Source organism: Crinia signifera, chromosome 1 (genome assembly GCF_055691185.1).
Source record: "Crinia signifera chromosome 1, ASM5569118v1, whole genome shotgun sequence".
NCBI classification, from domain to species: Eukaryota; Metazoa; Chordata; class Amphibia; order Anura; family Myobatrachidae; genus Crinia; species Crinia signifera.
The window spans coordinates 447,235,725-447,260,111 of NC_139217.1; the positions used below are offsets into that span (position 1 = coordinate 447,235,725).

General features: G+C 44.2%; 1 protein-coding gene across 2 annotated transcripts in view; it reads left to right on the forward strand.

Annotated features, from left to right (window-relative positions):
- The window catches only part of OXCT1 (3-oxoacid CoA-transferase 1), a 114,201-nt gene that overhangs the window by 75,352 nt on the left and 14,462 nt on the right, over positions 1-24,387 (forward strand). For both annotated transcript variants that reach the window (XM_083154266.1, XM_083154274.1), the window contains exon 14: positions 23,175-23,264. In XM_083154266.1, coding sequence (XP_083010392.1) covers positions 23,175-23,264 — 90 coding nt within the window. The remainder of the gene's footprint in view (positions 1-23,174; positions 23,265-24,387) is intronic.

Genomic DNA, 24,387 nt, shown 5'->3' on the forward strand with positions numbered 1-24,387 from the left:
TGATCATCACTCTGCCCCCTATATCCCATACTGATTACATTCAAAGCTAAATACTCTTTTAGTTATTATTATTATTATAATTTTATTTATAAGGCGCCACAAGTGTTTCGCAGCGCCATACAAAGGAACAGTACAGGGAGACAAAGCTTGGCATAACATTGAATAAATAACAAAAATAGAGTACAAATAAAGAGCGCCACAGTTCAATACACATTACAGCTTAAATATAAGTAGTGAGGACTACTATTATAAGGGAATCGGTACATCTGTCAGAATGAACTTAGGTCTACAGTCATTAGGTCGACCCCACTAGGTCGACTGGAAGGAAGGTCGACCTGACTTAAGGTCGACATGGGTCAAGGTCGACATGACTTAAGGTCGAATTTGCATAAAGGTCGACATGAGGAAGGTGGACTGGTCATAAGGTCGACATGGGTTTTTCACTGTTTTTTTATCCGAATGTCGACATGGACACAGTTGGCAATGAGAATCGGACCCTCGCTTCGCTCGCAATGCTTCGGGCGCGGTGGCTTGCTTTGCTCGCCACAGCTTTAATAACCTCCTCCACGCCCTAGTGGATGGTAGGGCATGAAATACCGCCTGTCGGCTCAAAAAACAGTGAAAAACCCTATGTCGACCTTATGACCAGTCGACCTCCCTCATGTCGACCTTTATGCAAATTCGACCTTAAGTCATGTCTACCTTGGCCCATGTCGACCTTAAGTCAAGTCGACCTTCCTGCCAGTCGACCTAGTGGGGTCGACCTAATGACTGTAGACCTAAGTTCATTCTAATAGATGACCGCATCCCATTATAAGAGGCTTGAGGCCAATGATGGAGATGAGTATGTGGATGAAGATGGTCACTGAGTGTTGAAGTATAGGAGAGCTGTGAGTGACATGTGAAGAGAAGTGGGCTTTAACAACAGGAGGGAAGAGGGCCCTGCTCGGAGGAGCTTACAATCTAGTAGTTGCCGTAATAACTGTAGTATATCAATGCGCTGCTCCATCTACTAACTTTTTGTAATTGCAACTTCTTTTTGACTTGCGGAGCTCTTGGATCCATTTCTGGCGCACCTAGGCGGATCATTGGGAAAAGCATAAAAAGATTAAGTTTGATAAAGAATACCACTAAGGGATTCATTAATATGTATGTGTGCAACCGCAGCGCTCATGTGACGCACAAGCAAATAAATCATTGGATCAGTGAGGGTAAAGCCCCGAGGCTAATGAGTGATACATATTATATTGCTTTCTATAAAATACAGTCACTTGACATTTCTGCCGTTAATACGTTTTTTTTTTCTCCGTTCCACGAACTAATCTGAAGATTGGGTAGTTTAACCCTATAATCCAGCGAGAGGTTGCACATTCATCATGGCGGGACAGATATAGAGGCTGATTCTGGCAACCAACTTTGCACCCCGGTAACACCATGCTGCGCTGCAGGTGGGGGAGATGTAAAGCTGGGTACAGACTGGAGTGACGGGCATTCGTCCCGACATCAGACGGAGTGCCCTTGAGCTCAGATTGAGTGAACACACTCAAACGAGTTTTATGAAGCACGGAACAATGGGCCTGGCTCAGACCTGTTCAATAGGCTGTGTACACTTGCAGCCCACCGGACAGGTCGGCGCCGCCCCGCTGAAGGACCGCATGGCACGACTGGGTCTGCATCGGCCTCAATGCTTTAGAATACATTCCTGAGGCTGTGTGTCTCAGCAAGTAGTGCGTCTCTATGCGCGCACACGCAGGGATGCATGAGCTGTGCGTCGTGTTGTTGACTAGGCCGCATGTGGAATTGAAAAAAATCGACCTTCTGTGTCACTGTCGGTAATGCGCCCTTCTCAGAATCGGGCCCAAAGTGTCTCTAATGGCGCAATGAGAGCGTTGTACAGTATTTAGATGTCCGGGAAGTCTCTGGATATCGGGGTGTGCCAAAGTATTTTACAAATCTATTGATGACTATCTGGCATCTAAACCGTATAATAGTTATATTTGGCAGAATGATATCTGTTTGATTTGATTTGCACAAGTGCATAGATACTTTACGTAGATGATATATTTATATATACACGCAAGCATACAGAGAACAAATGCACTTCTAATAAAAATGTATCAAAGTACACAATATTATACCCCTAAAGATCCAAACACTGATCACATTTTATAGAAAATAAATCTGATTTAAACCTTTGAGTGCCGGCGTTGCTCACAGCAAGGGTTAGGTTTAAGGTGTGCGGAAGGAGGGTTTGGGAGAGGGTAAGGATTAGGATTACCTTCCTTACGCAGACCTGCCCCTATTATCACAGTAGGAATACCGGGTCTGTAATCTGACCGCCTTCATCCTCAATACCGGGATCCCATATCGCACCGGATTTATATAGTGTGTAAGGTAGAACTACAGCGGCAAATTGTTACTAGGGGGATGGGCTGCAGTCCTGCAGCAGCTAGGTGCAATCTGCCACTCTCCTGCACAATCTCCCACGACTCTAGGATAGTTTTATAGAAAAGCTCTTCCTGCCTGAAAGCTGACACTGAAAAGATCAATTGCCTAATTGCGGTGACATAGTCAAGCGTTATGGCTTCAAGGACCTTCTATCTACTATGAATAAATTGGCGTTTGGGATAAGACAGAGGAATATATATTCTCTGCTCCATGTGCATAAATTTACATTTTTTATACTATTTTTTTCCTGGGTTTTGGCTGCATTCAGAAGTAAGCAAAGCAGATACAATCTTGATGTTTGCATCCTTTTGCGATTTGAAATAAACCTTTTCAATCTGTTGCACAGATCACTTGTACAGAAGGCCCCGCGGCTTCACTCTTGTGAAATCTCTGCGATCCATAACTGGTATCAGCAAATGTTGTAGTTGATGATTGACAGGCAGTGATGGTAGGAAGCCAAACAAGGAAACGGTCACGTTGGCTTGGGTGGCCCAAAACTGACCATTGGGGGGAGATTGGGAGAGCTGGAAACTGCCTTCCCCACCTATAATATGACCGCACCAAACTCCGCAAGCAAATTCAAAGCTTGTCAAAATAACTGGAAATACTGATGCAAAGCGCATTTTTCATAAATCCAGAAATACAAAAATAAACCTATACAACAGCTAAAAGAACTGTCAATACTTAGGAAATAGGTCAACTGCCGTATACAGCTGGAAACGGCGACCGTTCAAGCAGTAACTGAGGAATTAATCCCTTCAAAAAATGTACTCATCCGTAGAATCTTTAGAACTAAAATTGTGATTACTAGGAAATGTAAAAATATACTTCCAGGGTCTCGCATGCAGCCGGAGATGAACACAACTAGAACGTGATCTTCATGTGAGCTGTGCTACTGCATTTGGCAGAATCCCGCTTAGATACATACAGTAATGTCAAATTAAGTAGAGCTTCTAAGAGGAGAATTTATAGTGTCTCCTTACGTCTCAATGACCACAGCACACGAAGGCTAGACCATCGTCCCCTCCTTAAAAAGGACGATGGTCATGAGTTGTCATTTTGTTTATGAGGGTTCCTAAGTTAGGAACTTGTGTTGGAGGGTGCACTCTTCTCATCCAAGTGTGGCACAGGCTGAGGCCATTTGGAGACGGAGTACAGACAACATGTGATAGGTCCAACAGCTCCTGACGTGAGTCTCAAAGGGGTAGAGGTGGGGGTGATCGCGGTGGTGGTGTGTGGGGGGTGGGGTGGTGGTGGAGGGGAGGGGGGGTGGATCGCTCCTTAGATCATCAGTTGTTAGAAGGCTGGAGATCATCTTTCTAAGTCATGGAGCTAACCACAGCGGATTTAACAAAATAATCATCCAAAGAGCAAGGTCTCAATACAGGATAATATTTTCAGGAAAATGGGCAAAATTGACGTCATTGGGCAAAGGTCCATGTTCCAGTGCAAACTTGTAAAGGAAGTTTGTATAATCCTCAGGGGTGCCCACATTACATCATCCATGTGATATAAATTTGCTATGCATAGGCATGACTGCGGGCAGCACTAATAATGGAGGGTGCAGAGCTGGATCCTGGCGGAATTACAATCATGAAATCATAGTGCAAGCAATGAATAAAAAAGTGACAAAACATTTCTGGGAAAATCATTTGCTGATTGGGCACAGATATCTTGTATAAGGCTAAGAATTCCGATTCTAGTGCCAAATACACATTCCTGGCCTGGTCCGGTCTTTCTCTGCCAACCATAGACATCCATATGAATGCCCAAGTAATGTTTTTAGATACAATACTAACGTTAGGCAGCAGATGGCCCTAGTACTGTAAGTATAGCAATGTGCACAGTAACATTACATTTTATACTTACATTGTCATTATATGTATTGCTTATCTAATTCTAGAACATAGAACAATGCATGTTCCAAGTGAGATTATGCAATTTTAGTCTCATCTTTATCTACATTGTCTTAAAACTTTCAAACATTAACTTGTCTCGCCAGTGTCAGAGTTGCAGAGTCTTACCAATACATGGCTTTCTAAAAAATACAATATCTGATACTAGTAGAAAAGGGCCCTCCAGCTGTTGTATAACTACAAGTCCCACCATGCCTTGCCATAGTTTTGCTATTAGGGAATGCTAAAACTATTGCAAGGCATGATGGGATGTGTGTAATGGTTAGCATTACTGCCTCACAGCACTGAGGTCATGGGTTCAATACTCACCATGGCCCTAACTTTGCGGAGTTTGTATATTCTCCCCGTGCTTGCGTGGGTTTCCTCCGGGTACTCCGGTTTCCTCCAACAATCCAAAAATATACTGGTAGGTCAGTTGGCTTCCAACAAAAAAATTTACCCTAGAATGTCTGTGCGCGTGTACATGCGGTAGGGAATATAGATTGCAAGCTCCACTGGGGCAGGGACTGATGTGAATGTTCCACTATACTCTGTACAGCGCTGCGGAATATGTGTGCGCTATATAAGAAACTGTAAATAAATAAACAAATAATAGTTTCACAACAGCTGGAGGGCCACAGTTTGGCCATGCCTGTAGGAGAATATGGCTCATGGTCACTAGGTCGACATGAATTGGGTCGACAGGTCACTAGGTGGACACATGCTTTAGGTCTACATAGGCTAGGTCAAAAGTCAAAAGGTTGACATGGGGTTTTTCACTGTTTTTTTTAGCCGACAGGCTGTATTTTATGCCCTACTATCCACTAGGGCAGGGGTGGCCAAATCTGTCCTCCAGATCTACCAACGGTGCATGTTTTCCAGGCAACCTGTGGATCTATAGTAGGCATGAATGCAGCATGTTTTAAAATGTGACAGTTAGTAATGACTACAGCTGTGCACCAGCTAGGTGATCTGGAAAACGTGGACCGTTGGTAGATCTCGAGGACCGGTTTGGCCACCCCTGCACTAGGGCATGGTGGAAGAATAAGAGTGCGGTGAGCGTAGCGAGGCACCGTGCCTGAATCATGGCGTACGCGGTGCACTTTTTAGTGTCCGTGTTGACCATGTTGAAACTTGGGATTAAAAACATGAATATCCTCATGTCTACCTTTTTACTGTCGACCTAATGCATGTGTTGACTTAGTGTCCCGTCATGTCGACCTTCAGTCTGTCGACCTTATGATCCATTCCCTAGAATATACAGGAGTCTATAGAGATGTATATTTTCTATATTTCCGTGGGATGGGGGGTGTCCTTGTGCATATGTCACACCTTAGAGTTGTATATCTATTATATATTAAATGTTTCTGTCATGTACTAGCACACACACACGCACGCCTTTATTAGGGGTGGTCACTTTGTGGCATTAGGCATCATGGCTACCATTTTTATTTTTTTATTTTTTATTATTGTTTATATGGTGCCACAGGGGTTTTGCAGGAACTAACCATACAAAAAAAATATATAGCAAAGAAAATTATACATATATTCTAAGAAAAGCACATGAAGAGAGAGGGCCCTGCTTGTGAGAGCTTACATTTTAAATGGGAAGGGGCAGAAGAAAGAAGAAGTGCACAGAAGGAGTATGAGTGAGCACAAACAGAGGGAAGAGAGGTGGCTGGATTTAATAAAGAAGTGGGTACTTGTTTCCTAGCACGGCCACAATCGCGTTCATCGTGTGCCTTAACTTTAAGGCACACGATGCCCGCGATGGCCGCGATTTCCCCATAGGCTTCAATGTTAAAATATTTTAACATTGAAGGCTATGCGCGTCCGACACGATGCCCCCGATTTGTCCATAGGCTTCAATGTTAAAATATTTAAACATTGAAAATGAGTGCATTTAACATAGGAAAAAATGGGAAATGGCCCAATATGGGCCATTTCTCATTGGGTATGGCCCCGGCATATGTGTGTAAAAAATAATGGCCCCCCATTGTGATCGCCACCCCCACGATTGACGCGAACCCGAAGCGTGGCGAACGGCGGCGGTGCGCGTCCTCCGACCTTTTCATTCCCCTACTATCCACGTCGGCGTGGAGTTGAGAATATAAAGTGTGGCGAGCGTAGCGAGGCGAGCGCAGCGAATCCCGCAAGGGGACGCGGATACCTGTCAAGCCCACGAGGGGTGTCCCCTCGTGGAGCCAAAATCACACAATTCCTCGTGGAGCCAAAATCACACAATTCCTTATCGATTTGTCATCATAGACTTGCAAACCGGACATTTAAGCCAAGAGGCAGCGATCATATGCCATCCACTGTAGAGATAGCTTCATGTTACAAAAAAAAAAAACTGTTGAGTTTGAATTTCTGGGTATCAAAAACCCCCTTGATGCACCAATTAATGTCTGAATGCCAGACCCATGTATGCATGGTTCAAATAAAGACTTTATGCTCTGTTCTTTAACGGCAGCGTCTCCGCTTCAGGGAAACGAGCAGGGTTAGGTGGGGTTGGGTGCGGCGGTGGGGACCGGCAATGATGGCGGTGGGGAGCTCTGTCGGAACAGGGCGCGTGAGCGTCTTGTGCGCGTACTCCCCCTTGCGACGGCTGGCGATGCTCCTTGGATGAGGGGCGCTACATCTGTACCATGATGTGATCTGGCACATGTATCGGGGCAGTAGACTTAACATACATTTCTAATGGTTCAGACTAGACAGCCCGTGAAGTCGGTTGAGTTCCACAGAGAACGAAGACCATGAAATTCTGTGGATCAGAAACTTTTCTAATTACCACAGATGCAAGGGGAATGGGTCATTGGGTTGACCAAATCAAAGTCAACAAACATTTGGTCAACACAGACAAAAGGTCTAATGCCTAATGTCAACAGGGTCAAAGGTCGACACACTCATTAGGTGGACATTAGGAAGGTCGATAGTCAAAAGGTCGGAATTGGTTTTTCAAGTTTTTTTTGTCCCAATTGTCAACATGGACACCATATCGGTGCACCTTGTCCCCTTGCTTTTGGGCATAGTGCCTCATTACACTCGGCACACTATTCTATTCTCCCTTCTTACCCTAGAGCAAGCATGTCCAACGTTGGCCCGCCAGATGTTTTGAAACTACACATCCCAGCATGCTTTGCAATAGTTTTAGCATTCTCTAATAGCAAAACTGTGGCAAAGCATGCTGGGATGTGTAGTTTCAAAACACCTGGAGGGCCAACGTTGGACATGCCTGCCCTAGAGGTTGGTAGGGCATGAAATACCGCCTGTCGGCATATGTTGGCTCAAAGAAACGTGAAAAGCTTTGTCAACCTTTTGACTGTCATGTAAAATGGAAAGGTCGTCAGATTCTACTCCATAAACCATAATGATGCTCCAGAGTAGGAGGATGATTCCAGAAGTGGAATGATGTAACTTGGGGATGGATATCAAAAGATATTGTCTTAAAACCAGCAATGTTTTATTGTAGTGATACTAGTGATTTTTCTTTTCGATGGCCACTTTCCAATGTTAGCCGCAGTTGGGTGGTGCGGAACGATGGTCTTACAATGTTTGAATACAGCTGTTATAAATGTGTCCCGGACACAAAATAACTGTGAGTCCAAACTGCCCAGGTCCAACCCAGGAATCTTGCCCACATAGGAACCTTTGCATCGCTACTGCTATCACATAGCTGTGGTGCCATGGTTAGTCACTGTCGCATTGGAAGATTTGATGGGGGAACTTTAGTAAGATGGGAGTTCTGTTTTAGATGGGATGTTGCTATTGGCAACCAATTAGATATTATCTTCTAGTAGGTGCTAAATTAATAAGAACTAGATTCTGATTGGTTGCCCAAAGCAACATCCCATGGGAAATAGAACTCCCATTTTTTAAATTTCCCCCGATGTTGGAAGTACATCCACCAAGACTAGATGAGTTTCTGGCAGGTTTGCCAAATGTTTCAACGGCCAATCATTTAAAAAGCAGAACCAAGGTCGTTCTGCTTTTTACACGATTGCCACTTTAAGTGGCAACCGTGGCCAGATTCCCCAGAAATGCGCCACCATGTTTTTTGTTTTTTTTTTCTAAATCTTTATTCCACAGTGAAACAAAATCAGGTGTCCTCTAAAGGAACTTTCTGGAGACCGATAAAAGCCATTCTATTTCAGGAGCACAGGCTTATGGGTATCTATGCTATACGGATGAACTGTTCCAAAAGTTAAGCAGCCTGTGTAGTAACCCCATGCCACGCTCTGATTGCCTAATGGGATGGCTTTGAGTGCTCTGTAAATGGGAATGTGCCTATTTGCATATTCCGCACTGTGACACAGACCGAGAGAAGCCCCCTCCAAATTCCTTAACTATGAAACAGAATGTAAGATGATCTCTCTAAGTAGCTCAATTAGGGCACTTTCGCAGACTGAGTGACGATTCGTGGAGAGGGCTAATTACCACAGAAAGCTTAAAACGGACAGAATTCAAGTAAGGCTAATTCACTGCTATCCTGCGCTGATCCCAGCAAAGAGATCACATTTTCTCATTAAATGGTAATGTGGACTCACATTTTACATTTCACATTTTATGGTACAATAAGACAATAGGGCTATATAGTCTTTAGAGCAGTGCCCTCTGTAGCCTTTATTTCAGTACCTGCTCGTATAAATACGTTGATGTGTTTCTCCTAAAGAGATAGTTTAGCGCTGTATAAAATGCAAATGCTTAATAATTATTGTACTAAACATGGGTGAAGCTAGGCTTTCCCTCATCGGGGGGGGGGGGGGGGGGGAGGGGTTACCTTTTTTTTCACCATATAATGAAGAAAGCATCTCAATGACCACATACAATACACCCAGTATCTCAGTGACTACCATACAATTTTGTATTGGATGGATGCTAAATTGAATTTTGTCACCCTATTTGGGGTGATGACAATAAAAGGTATCTAATCTAATCTATACACATAGCATCACAGTGACCACCATAACATATCATACCTCCCAACTGTCCCGATTAAAGTGGGACAGTTTGGATTTTTTGGAGACTGTCCTGCTGTCCCTCCTGCTGATGACCCATGGGCAGGGGGGCCTGGCAGTGCTCTCCTAGCACCTAGGAGAGCACTGGGCAGGTCCCCAAAACTGATAAAAACAGGGGTCGCGAAACTAGGCCACATCCCCTTCACCCAAGGCCCTGCCCACTCCACCCTACCTCTTTTTAAAAGTGCGGCCTGTCCTGATTTAGAGATCAGCAAAGTTCAGAGGTGTGTAATGAACCTAGCATCACAGGGACCGCAATATAATCCATTGCATCAGGAATTGCTGCATAATGCCAAGTGCATCTTTGACCTCCATACAATGCACATATCATCTCAGTGACCACAGTGTAATCCATAACATCAGTGATTGCCGTATAATGCAGAGAGCATCATTGGTCACGAATGCCCTGTGTTTCCTGGGCATTCCCACCATGTGAGCGCAGGTGGGCACCTGCCCTCTGAGGAAGTCAGCCGCACCCCCAGTTCTCTGGCCTGGATGCCGCAAGTCTAAGTCAGCCCAGACTGACCTAGATTTGCGTGCAGGTTAGAAATCATTCGATGGTTGGTGACCATCGAATGATTTTGGGCCGGCACACTACCCTGCCAATGGATGTTTATGCAAAACATCCATTCGTGGTGCAGTGGGGATATTCGCATGATGGCGGGGGGGGCGAGCATTCGTATGCTCTGTGGGAAGCATTAGAAGGCTCGCTGAGCAGCAAGCCAACCATAATGACCCCCAATATTTGTTTTAGCCTTTTTGAATATCAACACTCCTCAATAATTATCCCTTCCTCAAAAAAGTTGTGATGAATCCTAGCATTCTATGTGCATGCGGACAAGAAGGTGTGTCCACACTTAAAGGAGGCGGGCCATGAGTCACATGGGAATGCTAGCAGAGCAAGGGAGGCATTATGATTGGCAGAAGTTAACTTTTTGCATTTAGCAGTATCTAACACTACGACATGAAAAATTGAAAGAAAGGAGGCTGATTCTAAAAGGATGCTGCTATTGCTGTGAGTATTGGGCTCCAGAAAAGAGAAGCTTAGGGATAAATAAGTCTCCCGTGTTAGAAAACCCAACATGTGGAAGAGGTCAGTGGTCAATCGATTTAATATCTAAATTGTTTGGCAATTGCAAGTTTTCATAAAGGTTGATCGCCCCTCAAAAAGTCATAATGCTTATACCCATAACCATTCCTGCATGACGTTGGAGAGTGACATCTATGCAGTGCAACAATTGTAAATAATCTATTGCAGGATAGCACAGGCAGGATAGCGCAGGTGCACAGGCAGGATAGCGCAGGAGCACAGGCAGGATAGCGCAGGAAGCATAGCGCAGGTGCACAGGCAGGATAGCGCAGGAGCACAGGCAGGATAGCGCAGGAGCACAGGCAGGATAGCGCAGGAGCACAGGCAGGATAACACAGGAACACAGGCAGGATAGCGCAGGCAGGATAGCGCAGGAGCACAGGCAGGATAGCGCAGAAAACATAGCGCAGGAGCACAGGCAGGATAGCGCAGGTGCACAGGCAGGATAGCACAGGAGCACAGGCAGGATAGCGCAGGCAGGATAGCGCAGGAGCACAGGCAGGATAGCGCAGGAGCACAGGCAGGATAGCGCAGGAGCACAGGCAGGATAGCGCAGGTGCACAGGCAGGATAGCGCAGGAGCACAGGCAGGATAGCGCAGGAAGCATAGCGCAGGTGCACAGGCAGGACAGCGCAGGAGCACGCACAGGAGTACAGGCAGGATAGCGCAGGAGCACAGGCAGGATAGCGCAGGAGCGCAGGCAGGATAGCGCAGGAGCGCAGGCAGGATAGCGCAGGAGTACAGGCAGGATAGCGCAGGATAACGCAGGAGCACAGGCAGGATAGCGGAGGAGCGCAGGCAGGATAGCGCAGGAGCACAGGCAGGATAGCACAGGAGCACGTACAGGAAGGATAGCGCAGGAGCACAGCCAGGATAGCGCAGGAGCGCAGACAGGATAGCGCAGGTGCACAGGCAGGATAGCGCAGGAGCGCAGGCAGGATAGCGCAGGAGCACAGGCAGAACAGCGCAGGAGCATGCACAGGAGCACAGGCAGGATAGCGCAGGAGCACAGGCAGGACAGCGCAGGAGCATGCACAGGAGCACAGGCAGGATAGCGCAGGTGCACAGGCAGGATAGCGCAGGAGCGCAGGCAGGATAGTGCAGGTGCACAGGCAGGATAGCGCAGGAGCACAGGCAGGATAGCGCAGGTGCGCAGGCAGGACAGCACAGGTGCACAGGCAGGATAGCGCAGGTGCACAGGCAGGATAGCGCAGGAGCACAGGCAGGATAGCGCAGGTGCACAGGCAGGATAGCGCAGGTGCACAGACAGGATGGCACAGGAGCAAAGCCACGCCCTCTTCGGATAATTTTGGCTTTCTTCCAAAGGCATCAAGTACAATGATGCCACTGTTTTCTTGGGCTTCTCTGGATGCTAGTTTCTGGATTAATTGGTTTAGGTACAGCTCCATAGTTTTACCTGGTGTGTAGTATTTACTACACGTTGTTTATTTTGCTTTCAACTATAGTGCCTAGGTGTGTGTGTCTTTTTTAAACATAAAAGATAGAATTTGCTGTGAAGTAATCGCCCTTAAAAATGTGCACAATATACATAAAGCATACAGGAGTGCTATACACTATAATTATTTTACTAGAGTATAATATCCAGACGTCAGTGTGCCGTATATGCTAAGGGAATGGAATTTGCAACAATAGGGTTTCTTTGTGCTTCCTTTAAGGCAACCTAGCATGACTTGTCAACCTGCCCACGGGCTTATAGATGTCTGTGACTCTTCTAAGCACACAGAACGCCTTTACTGATAGAACTGACATTTTGCAGAATAAAGTGTGGGAATATTCTATTACAGTTGTCAACTGAGGCTACAATGTTATTTGAAGAAACAACTGGCAGCATACTGTATTTTGCTAATCCCTGGCACTTGATGGACCTCTTGTTTAGTACTTTTGATCCTGCTTGCGGTTTGTGGGGAAGTTATGTTCCTAATGATTAGTCTCCGCGCTAATTGCCGCATTTCTCACTGGTACTGAATCGGTGTTGCTAAATATTTATTTATACCAATTCATGCTGTTTACGTATAATGTTAATTTTATTTTTTTGCTTATCTATTGTCTGATATTCAATTTATTTCATATATCGGAAAAAAAAACGTGGGGTGCTTAATTGTACAACAATATTCAAACAAGATGTTAATAAAAAAAAACTATTTATTGTCACAGACTAACTAAACACACAACAAATCTAAAACTGAATAAATAAAATAATATTAAAAATAATTAGCCATGTAAGACACTCCCGGGGAATATCATCCAGGAGGTAAAGCATCGCCCAATATTCAACATAGTCACCGGGGATTGGTCCCTGCAACGTGTTGTTGGAATGAGGAATATATTCCCTCCAATGATATTAGCTGGTGGTACGAATGATGGCTGAAGGGGCCCTCTCAAACACTGGAGATTAAGTAGGATCTTCCGGCGTGTGGTATGGACTTGTACGGCCTAGCGGGGTAGACATTGATGTGTAGTGGTGGCCACTATCTATTTGTGGCTGTAAACTGCACTTAGCGCCTGGCTGTCTGTCCTCTGTGTATCGACGTATCTGCTGTACGGCCACCGCAAGGGGGCTTCGCTGACTGCGATAGGCAGGTGCTTGTGCCGGCTCTTGCACTCACCGCTACCAGTGTGTAGGTTTATGCCGCCGGATGGTGCCGCTTAATGGCAAGCTTGATGTTGGACTAGCGGGGGGAGTCCCAGCATGTACGTTCCTCTGGGTGGCTTTTTCAGATCAGTGACCGGGGATCAGGGATTACACTGAGAATAGGGGTGGCCATGGAACATCAATGTTTTTAAATCGTGGTCAGTGGCTAATGTTGAATACTTTTGCCATCGATGGGAGAGAACAAGACGGTTTCCCACCATCGATGATGCGTAAGCAAGGAACTTATTTTTATTTACAAAGGGCTGGGACAATAATTAGGGGTCCACGTGCTCAGGTGGCGACAATGACAACAATGTCATTGTCGCCACATGTTGACTTTGTCATGTGGCAAAAGTTAACATTTCCATGTTGACCTTTTGCTTGTGTCCACATTTTGTCAATGTCAACCTTGAGCATGTCAAACTTTTGGTGACTGTCGACCGGGACACAGTCTATGTTATTATGCACACTCGCATACAATTACTACTATTAAAGCAGCCAGTGGCGTAACTACGGTGTGGTAGCCCCAGCTGTGGCTTGGGGGAGCCAGCGGTCTCGGGGCACACTGAAAAATACCTTCTGTCCTGTACGAATACACAGTTTGCTGTCACTCGGTAGTAGTGGGCGGCGGTGGCTATGTACTGCAGATGCTACTTTTCATACAGTCCTGTTTCTCCTCTGTAATCAAGTCAGCCCATAAAAAAATCTAAACCAGACGTATTTCGAGTTCCAATAAATATCACATTCAACTTTTTTTCCCAGGGGAGAAATGACCGTTAACACATCAGCAGTAATAAAGATCAACCATATACCTGGCAAACATCGCCGTGGTTCCATGGTCTCAAGGTGATCCTCGGCTTAGTTTGTTACTATTATTAAGTGAACATTGCCGGGGGATTTACGCAGCTGTCCAAAACTGTCAGCGCTCTTATACATAGATTTATTGCCTAGTAAAACTTGGGAGAGTTTCTAAGAGTTTGTTATAATAATGCACACACTGGCAAGACAATTCCGAGATTGGGAAGACTTACTATGTCAATCATCGTATAGTCTTCGGTGGTATTTATCAGAGCATAAAGGGGAAACATGTACATGACATTGATACCTATCTGCTTTTAATGTGCGTTTCGTGAGCTTTTTTTTTATAGGAGAACCCTTTATTATTAATATGATCATTTATCTGTTGCTTGTCACATGGTGTACGGAGCACTTGGCAAAAACAGAGAATGAATACAATGCGCAACAATGGAGTCCATGCAAAAGGATTGGCTATCTGCATCAGCTGGCGGAGCTGCAACTATACTTCCTATGGGGCGCATTTTGCGCCACCCACATATATTTTTGAGCAGGGAGAGGGTCCCCCATTGAGCATGCAGTCATTTGACTATATATGTGAGACTGACCTGCAAGCGCAGAAGACAAGGAGGGGGTATTGCTAACTACCCACGGGAGTGTGTATCGTTTGTCATTTGTACCTTACACACTGGCCTATATTCAGATCTCTCTCTGCACATGTTCCATCTGCCCCACCTGCAGTGCACATGGTTTTGCCCATTTTGAGAACACATTTGTACTGCGATCAGATCTGAATAAGGGCCTCTGGCCGATATTTTAAACATTATCGCTCATAATGGCCAAAATGAGTGATATTGTTTAAAAAATAATGCCCAGTGTGTGCGCACCTTAACTGATCTGTGATATATAAGTGGAAGGTGGGATTTACAAACAATCCTTACTTCATAGGACCTTGTTATCGATTATCAATGGTACTGCTTTCATAGATCCAATAAAGGGTTGAGCCTGGTAATGTATAACAGACTGGGAAATAGATGCATCAAATCATGAAGAGCGAAAAAGCACCAGACAATCCGCTTCTCACTGCCATTCTGTATCCAGATTTTGGTCAACCACTGAGTGCCAACTCATGGATGATACCCCTTTTAGACCACCAAAGTAACACGGGTTATTGTCGTGTCGACCCAGGTTGAGCTGCAATGTAAAAGTGTCATTGACAAAATTTCCAGGTGGGGCAACCTGGCTTTTCAACACAGGTCACAACTAGTGTTGAACACTGCTCTGAAATGGGCCGAGGTGCAGTGTGAAAACTCCCTACCCAGGTTATCCAACCTGGCAATCAGCAAACGCAGCCTGTAGGATGAATCCTGTGTCTCCCTTGATTATGTCCGCAGCCAGAGCCCAGGAAACACTCCCCACACTTCAGACATTAGCAGAGGCAGCATTCCTGCAGTAGGATGTTTACCACTACAGGTCCAGTGTGAAAGTAGCCAACACGGGAATAATCTGGGTGTCTGACCCGGGTCGCAGCCAGGATGTACCCATGTTCAAAATACCAGGTTGGACCACTGGTTGCCAAAATCTCTTAAAGAAAAAGGCAACTGAGGAGGTTAATGGCATTTAACAGTTTACACTCTGATTGTGAAGCTATAACTCTAATTATATAAGTAAACATTTCCATGACCTACGCTGAGGAAGAGAGAACCTCCTCATTTACATCCAGTTTAGCCCCCCACCTACATACAGTACAGTACCACAAGGTCAAGCTTCGTTTGGAGTTTGGAAAAAAACAGGGAAGGCTGAGAGATAGGCCTCACTTCCCTGCAAGTACTACTCTGTCAGCCAAATTATATTAACCTAACTGAATTCTCAACAATTGGTCACATCCATGCACTACTTAACATGGGGTGTTCATAGGAATACATTATCGTTAACTTGGAAGTAGAAAAAGGCTTTTGTACAGCGCTTGCAGTGGTGTAGTGTCTGTGGGGAACACCAGGACAATGTCTTTCATAAAGGTCCCTTTGGCTTATGGTGTGTGGCATAATGTGTAAGGGGCATTATGGTGTGTGGCATAATGTGTAAGGGGTAGTACTAGGAGGAACAAATTACAAAAAAAGCGGCATTGATCAGGCTTTTTTTTCCTTTGGTGGCTTAAGTCTTGGGGGTGTAAATTGCAAAACTGGGTTATATGGTAGTCTTTTCCTGCAACTCCACAGCCCTTGCAGCGAGACCACACCCTTTTTGGAACACACGCACCATAGGTGCACGCAAATTCTCTCTTTTTAAAATGTTTGTGGCTGGGGGCAATTTTAATTATTCTCACTGGGAGTCAGATTGACCAAAAACAGCCCTGTTTGTTTTATCAAGATGCCAGAAATGATTTTGGCAGGGGGAAAAAAAAATTATAGTTACGCCACTCAGCACTTGTACTGTGTTTCTTTGATAAAGATCCCTTTGAAGACAGGAACATTGTGTTATAATTGTTTACTGCATTGTCAGCCACAGTGAAAGGAATAACACAGGGGCTGAATACTCAAAATGAAATTTAAGAAAGATATGACAAAAAGCAAAACAACCCTGAAGTGAATACAGAAATCCCCAGCAAATACACAGAGACGTGTTATTTCCCGGTGCATCCAGAAATATGGCTGCCGCCACCGTGAATCCATAGAAAGAACTGTAAAAACTAGAAGGGAAAGAAAATTTGAATTTCATAACTTTATTTATAAAGAGTGTAAACATAACTTAAATGTAATATCAGAAGTAACTATTTAGAAACGTTATTGTTACAACACAGGGCACGTTGGGGAAGTACCTCCATATACAACAGCAAACTGTAATTTGGCCTTGACATTTTCAAATATACACAGATTTTTATACCAATTGCGCTGAATGATTGTGAGCAGCTCACACTTTATAGAGAAGGTCTGACCACCCTTCTCAGAAGCGCTCAAACAAGATGCTCAGAATATATCCAACACTTACACTTTAGTGTATGATATTAAAATGTCCTTTGAATCCACAAAAGTTCATATAGTATTTGATGAGATATATCACAATCGCAGAGATAATTTATCTATAATGAAAGGACAGCCAGTAGTGCAAAACCTTTAGGTAAAGGGAAAAATTTTATTCAAACATTGCACTCACATGACATAGTTAAAAACAAGCACATCATCACAAAGACCATGATAAAAAACAGGGTTCAGAGCAGCATTCTGGTCTCACCACCTGGCTCCTGAAAATCTCCTCCTTGAAGTTTCCGGACACTCCAGCAAAGGGACAGCGTCAGGGAAAAGTGGGGATGGTGTTCCGAAGTGTGTAGTGCAGCATACAAACCATTCTCCTCCTGACACGCCTGCTCAATGCATTTTGGAACTATTGTTCCTTCATCAGAAGCATGGTGTATCTCCCGGCAGGAGGCTTTTTATAGGCAGAGGAGAAGACGAGATTACTGCAATTGCCGGAACTCGTGCCCGGAATTTCCGGTCAAGTCCATGACCGGAACCGTAAGTGCGTCATCCTTCCGCCAGGCTGGGTGTCAGATGGAACCGGATGTTTGCGTTCCACCTGCTCCGGACTCAGAAGTTATTCAACTACAGTTATTTTTTAATTTTCTAAAAAAAACGCTAATGTCCATACAAATATATTATAATTTGTGGCTAGAAATGGAAATAAGACATATACATTTTTGAAGGCTGGGTTATTTCTTTCTTGTTCATCCGAATCTTATTCCATTAGTTTTAGTGTTCCAGTCCATGAATAGTCCATTAAAAGTCCATTAACAAATCCAGGTTACATATAAAAAAAAGAGGAAAAATACCAATAAAACTCAGCACAAAACATGAAGATAATAAAAATTACATTACTAAAAGAGGACAGAAACATTTAAAACCTATAAAAACCATTTCAGTTCAAATTCCCCATTTAACCCTCTGTGTACTAATGTTTGCCGTTTAAAAATCAACCTCATTTCAGTCTGGTTGGTGCGGATAGGTACGCGTGCGTTCGGTCCGCCGATGTTTTGTGTTTGCGCATGTGCAGAGGCATATCTGCGCATGTGCGAAAGGGACATACGTCCAAATTCCGCATGAATTGTTTACACTACGAACAGGGGGAGGAGAGGGGCGTGAAGGGCTGTTTGGGCTCATTACCATATGTGTACACCCCGCGTTTCATGGGCGTTCCCATGAAAACGCTGGGCGTACGTATGGTAATGCGGCCGTGACGCACGTGTAGGGGGCGGACATATGACATTGCCGGATGTCAGCTGTCCGCCCAGATCCCTGCTTTTGCACGGAGAAATGCCCGAGTGGTCTGAGCTCGCGGGAGCTGCCTGACCGCTCGGTCCTGCATTCGATGGTATGCGACCATCGAATGATGGGGGAGGTTCCCAGAGGTTGAAGAGGTGTATACCTGAGAAATCCACTCATGCTCCGTGCGGTCAGCGGCTTACCGCATCTGGACGCAGTGAGCGATCCGTACGAAAGGCAGGGTTTAGGACGCTCGTCCTGGCCGCATATTCGGATCCGGCCGCACCAACCAGAATAAGGCCCTTTGTTTCTAAATTTTTATTTCGCCATGTTGGTGTTACCAAATCTATTCCACAAAAAGATTTTATGTTACATTCTTTTGAGTTGCGGACACTTTTAAAATGGGAAGAGACGTATGGGTTTGTAAGCCCTTGCGTATATTTTATAAATGTTCTGATTAAGATTTTCTTTTGGTTTTTCCCAAATAAAAAAATCCACAGTTGCATTCTAAAAGATATATAACATTCTTTGAATTACATGTAATAAAACTTTTAATTTTAAAACAATGTCCATTTACAATAAAATCATTTACTTTGCTAGCACATTTTGTTGTCCTGCACATCAAGCACACCACACATCGGTGGAAACCCTTTGAGCGATTGCTAGCTCTTGTTGTTGTTTCCAAGCAACTTCTTACTAGCTTATCCTTTTAAAGAGGGTGCTTTCCTGTAAATTAACTTTGGGCGATCTGAGATCATATTCCCAATAATTGGGTCTTTTTTCAATAAACACCAATTCTTTCTAAAAATGATTTAAATTTTCCTAAAATCTGGATGATAGTCACTGATAAAAGACCATTCATTACTATTCCTATTTAAAGATTTTTTCTTGTGGAACTTTTTCTTTTAAGAGCTCTTCCCTGCTGATCATATCCGTTTTATTTTTGACTATATTTAAGTCTTCTTTATCATACCCTTTGATTAAGAACTTATTGGACATTTCTTTCACCTGTTGTTCATATACACTTTGTTCTGTACTGTTACGCCTCACCCTCAGAAACTGGCCCTACGGTATCCCTTTCAGCCAGTTTTTGTGGTGCTGGCTATTTCTTTCAATATAACTGTTGGAGTCTGTACTTTTGATATAATTTTTTGTACATATTTCCCCACTCCTTTATGTATATATTCAGGTCTAAAAAGACAATTTCTTCCTTGCTCTAGGTGAACGTTAAATTTATGTTAAAATCATTAATATTCAATTTATTAAAAAATTGATGAACAAGAAAGAAATAACCAAGCCTTCAAAAATGTATATGTCTTATTTACATTTCTAGCCACAAGTTATAATATATTTGTAAGGACATTAGTGATTTTTTAGAAAATGAAAAAGTAACTGTGTAGTTGAATAACTTCCGGGTCCGGAGCAGGTGGAACGCAAACATCCGGTTCCATCTGAAATCCGGCCTGGCGGAAGGATGACACACTTCCTGTTCGAAGTTCCGGCAATTGTGGTAATGGTTCTGATGAAGGAACCTTAATTCCAAAATGCATTGAGCAGGCGTGTCCCTGGCAGGAGGAGAATTGTTTGTATGCTGCACTACGCACTTTGGAATACCATCCCCGCTTTGCCCTGACGCTGTCCCTTTGCTGGAGTGTCCAGAAACTTCAAGGAGGAGATTTTTAGGAGCCGAGTGGTGAGACCAGAATGCTGCTGGGAACCCCATTTTTTATCACGGTCTTAGTGGTGATGTGCTTGTTTTTAACTACATCATGTGAGTACAATGTTTGAATCATTTTTTTCCCTTAACCTGAAGGTTTTGCGCTACAGGCTATCCTTTCGTTTTAGATTAATTATCTCTGCGCGATTGTGATATATCTCATCAAAGACTATATGAACTTTTGTGGAGTCAAAGGACATTTTAATATCACACACTAAAGTGTAAGTGTTGGATATAGTCTGAGCATCTTGTTTGAGCGCCGTTGACACTATAGAACCCATTTCTGTATACTTGACATTTTAAAGGAAAAAAGTCAAGGACTGAGGCCCACCCCTCAGCCACTGACGAAGCTGGACATAATTGGATAAAAGCATGCTGTAATTGCTTTCCAGATTTTCTCCTAATAAGGAGAAATGAAATAGAAAAACGTCCTTGTTAATGTTGCACAGGACAAGCGGTTTTTACAGCATTCAGATTTTCCTTTCAGTGAGTAAGCTGCGTGCACCTGGAGGCTTTCTATTATAGAAGAGGTTTGCGGGTAGAAAATCACCGTTCTATCTTAGAGCTCAGTGATTGTCATTCTCTAAGGTCGGCTGTACAGCTACGGAACACGGGCTTTCATTTCTAACAGAACAAATTAAATGAGCTTCTGGTTTCTCCGTCTATAATATCAGCTAAATGCTTACATTGCTTTGTGTCAAACGTAGATCTGGTCGTTCTGCCAACGTATCCGGTGCAAATGTTTGGGAATTATAGGTTAAGGAAAGAATAAAAACTCTGTCTATACTTTCAATTTGCTGTATATTACTTCTGTAATAACTGAAGTGCCACAGCTTGAATTCAGGGCCTCATTCAGCAATGCTCGCTGAGCAGCATAATTAACTGCCTCGTTTTGCAGCCTGTTCGAATCACCCCCTCAGTACAGTACCTACAGCTACAGATGTAGCGCCGCTCATTCCTGCAGGGGCTGGCGATTCCTTGACAGCCCCCACTAGCACCCTGCTACTGCCATGGGAGCGCACGCACGAGACACAGGCCCCCGCCGCCTCCCCTGCCGTTGCCACCGGTCCCCCTCACCGCCCCGACCCCCCCGAACTGGACAGCATCTTCCTGAAGTGGAGAGGGGCAGGGAGACACTGCCCAGCCGCCTTGATACTGGGACGCGCGTCCCAGTCCCTATCGAAGGCGCTCGCCAGTGAAAGGGATCTGGCGGGAGCTAGGCAAAAATGAGCAGCGCTACATCTGTACATATATATTTTTGATGTAAACATGGGGGGTGGGTTTGGTCAATCGCACAAGACTGCTATAGGTTAGTGTCGGACCCCTTAATCTTAATACTAGGGTGTAGATATTCTCAAGACAGGTGTGTGCTACCTTGGGACAATTAACAAGAAAGAAGAAAGATATGTCCTTTAGAAGGTGCACCAAAGAATAAATAAATAAAATTTAACTTTTATTAGGTCATCATAAAATGCTGCGAGAAAATATTAAAAAACACAATGTTGACATACACAGGTGGGGTACACACAATTAAAACAAAGGTGGCAGGCAGATGTTGCGGACAATGATTATACTGTATCTCGAACGTGTTTGGTGTGTCACTAAATAACCGTATATGGCTACACCAATTCTATGCAGTAATGTGGGTCTGCAGATCCCACACGTTGCTGCTTGATTGGGGGGTGCCAAGAAAGGAGTGGGTTAAATAACCTCTTATAACTCCTAGGAGTTATAAGAGGTTATTTACCCCACACCAAACACGTTCAAGATACAGTATAATCATTGTCAGCAACATCTGCCTGCCACCTTTGTTTTAATTGTGTGTACCCCACCTGTGTATGTCAACATTGTGTTTTTTTATATTTTCTCGCAGCATTTTATGATGACCTAATAAAAGTTAAATTTCATTTATTTTTCGTTGGTGCACCTTCTAAAGGACATAGCTTTCTTTCTTGTTAAATATTTTTGATGTACGCAGCGCATCATTTATATGTCTTGTGCCATACAGAATATTGATTGCATTCGATTATAAATGTATTTGTTTTTTTCTTTAAGAGCATTTTGCAGCCAGAGGCTTGATAGTAATGTGTATATAAGATACCTTTCCCTTGACCAGTACATGTGCCCATAAAGAAAATGTTTTGAATGCAAGTCATCCTAAAATCTGCGTTCTGCGTTATAGGTACAGTAACGCACCCAAAGACCTTACGTGGGGTGGGTTACTACAATATCATATGCCCTGCAGATACAGGGCAGTAGGCAGATACGTGTCAGACTGAATACCACAGTAAGGAAGGTAATAAGTAGGGTCCTGAGTCACAATATTACCACAATAACCACAGCCTAGAGGATTGACCTGTTAGAAATAAAAGAACATGAATAAATGTGTATATTTTAGAAACCACATGCAGGGAAGGTTCGTCTCCCGCTGTTCCTTTAGTATGGAGCCTTATATTGCCCTACGGTCATAGAAATGGTCCGGTGACTAAAGGAATTGTCTTGAAGTGCATTTTCCCTGCAGCTACATGACTCTGTTTGTTGCCCATCTCAGGCAGTGTTTTTGATTAGCTCTTCTCAGCCTGGAAGCTCTCTCTGGAATTTTCAGCTCTGATGGCTGCCAGCTATCACTGTAATGAGAGGCGCTGCTTTTCATGTTGACCCCCTTACAGCTACAGGACTATGATTTTTAAACTACTGTAAGCAGCAAGTATTTTTTTTGTTTTGTCAGATTTACAAGCGATTGCCCTGCCGCCGTAACGCAGCCACCCTGGCCTGGTGCCGGGAGACGGGATTGCATCGGGAAAGCGGCTTCATTACACATGCCACATATGGATGAGTGACCTCTCAGAGAAGTGTGATCGGCAAGGTCACATTTGGGTAGAATACCTCTCGCTATATGTACAGCATTCCTGCAAACATAAAACAGCCCTCTAGAAATATAGAATGTTCATTTTTCATCTTCAAGTGGAAATTAATTACGTTTAAAAGCCTTGTAACTATGAGGGGATTCATGTTGGCTCCGTAAGCAGCGAAAATCGAAAAAGAGAAGAAGACCTGAAACATTCAGTTTGATGTGTGTAGGTCTTTTTAATGGGATGTGCCAACATAACTTTTCCTCACGCCTCAAAAGAACCAGTTGGTTCAAGCAAAGCTCAATCAGTTTATGGACCAATCAGGATGTTGAATGGTCATTTAAATAGCAAATGGCGCAACCAATGTAAAAGTGGAAACCTAAAATTATAAAGAGGCAACATGAAGTACATAAAGTTCTCCACTGAAACAGGTTCCTTTCTTTTTTCCAGGGTAAGATGGTGAAAGGAATGGGTGGCGCCATGGATTTGGTTTCTAGCTCAGGAACGAAAGTAGTCGTCACTATGGAGCACTCCGCCAAAGTAAGTGACCTTTTTGCTTTCTCTTTTTATATAGTGTGGTTGTTGACGTTACGGTTTTCTATATTTTGAGGTACCCCACCAGTGGTGGCTCCAGGGGGGGGGAGGGTGGTGGTGTTGCAGCACAGTCCAAAATTTAAATAGGGAAGCAACACCAACTGCCAGTAAGTCAGTTTGGAATGGCAGTTGGTTGGTTGAATTTTGAACTGTACTGCAGCCCCCTCCGTATCCTCCCCTGGACCCCACACAGGTGTCCTCTTTGCTTATAGTGCCCTGGCTGGTCAAGTCTGGTGCTGGCTATATTAAAGTTTGGAGGAACGCACTCTCTTTGTCTCCCCTGCCCTCCCCATGGAACCAGGGGGCATGCTCACACCCCTGGGACATGTCTCACAAAAGTTATATACCTGTAGAGGTTATATGTTATCTTAACATTTTAAAGTTTTACTGAGCTTAACAGACCATTACAGCCAGCTTTATTTGTATCATTGTTTAGCTACAGTATAAGCTTCACACCCCTTGAGTGGTGGGTTTCCCCGTGGCAGGACAAACCTGCCATGGCACAAATACTCATCACTCAAGCTCCAGCTGCTGGTCCTATGCAGCAGCCCCTGCTCCCCTGGGTCTGCTGCTGCCGGCTTCGGCTGTTTCCGGACGCTAAGTTCAGAGCCGCTCGGGGGTAGAGGGGGGGGTCGCACAGGCATTTGTGTGTTCAGGCACCCCAACACAAGAACGACTGAAAGCTCTCATGTGGTACTTCTGCATGTGATGTATCACATGCGATCCCCGTTTCCTGCTGACGGGAGGGGGCCAACCTAGAAATTTAACGTGCAGCACGTATGATCTCTGTCCCTGATCCAATGTGCACAGGACCGAACATCACTCGATTTCTCTGCCCGATCTGCTGAAATCGGGCACAAATCGCATTGTGTATGGGGGCCTCCACTGTACTGTCCATTGTTTCTCCTCACCTGTAGCACTTATAGCAATGTTTTTTATAACCACTGTGCTGCGGCTAGTGTGCCTTGAGCTGTTCTCAAGTGTGCCCCCATATCTACAGTGTTAAGGCAGAGTTACAGGTACATTGCTGTAGTATTTGCATATTGAGGCACACAATAGCAGACACTGG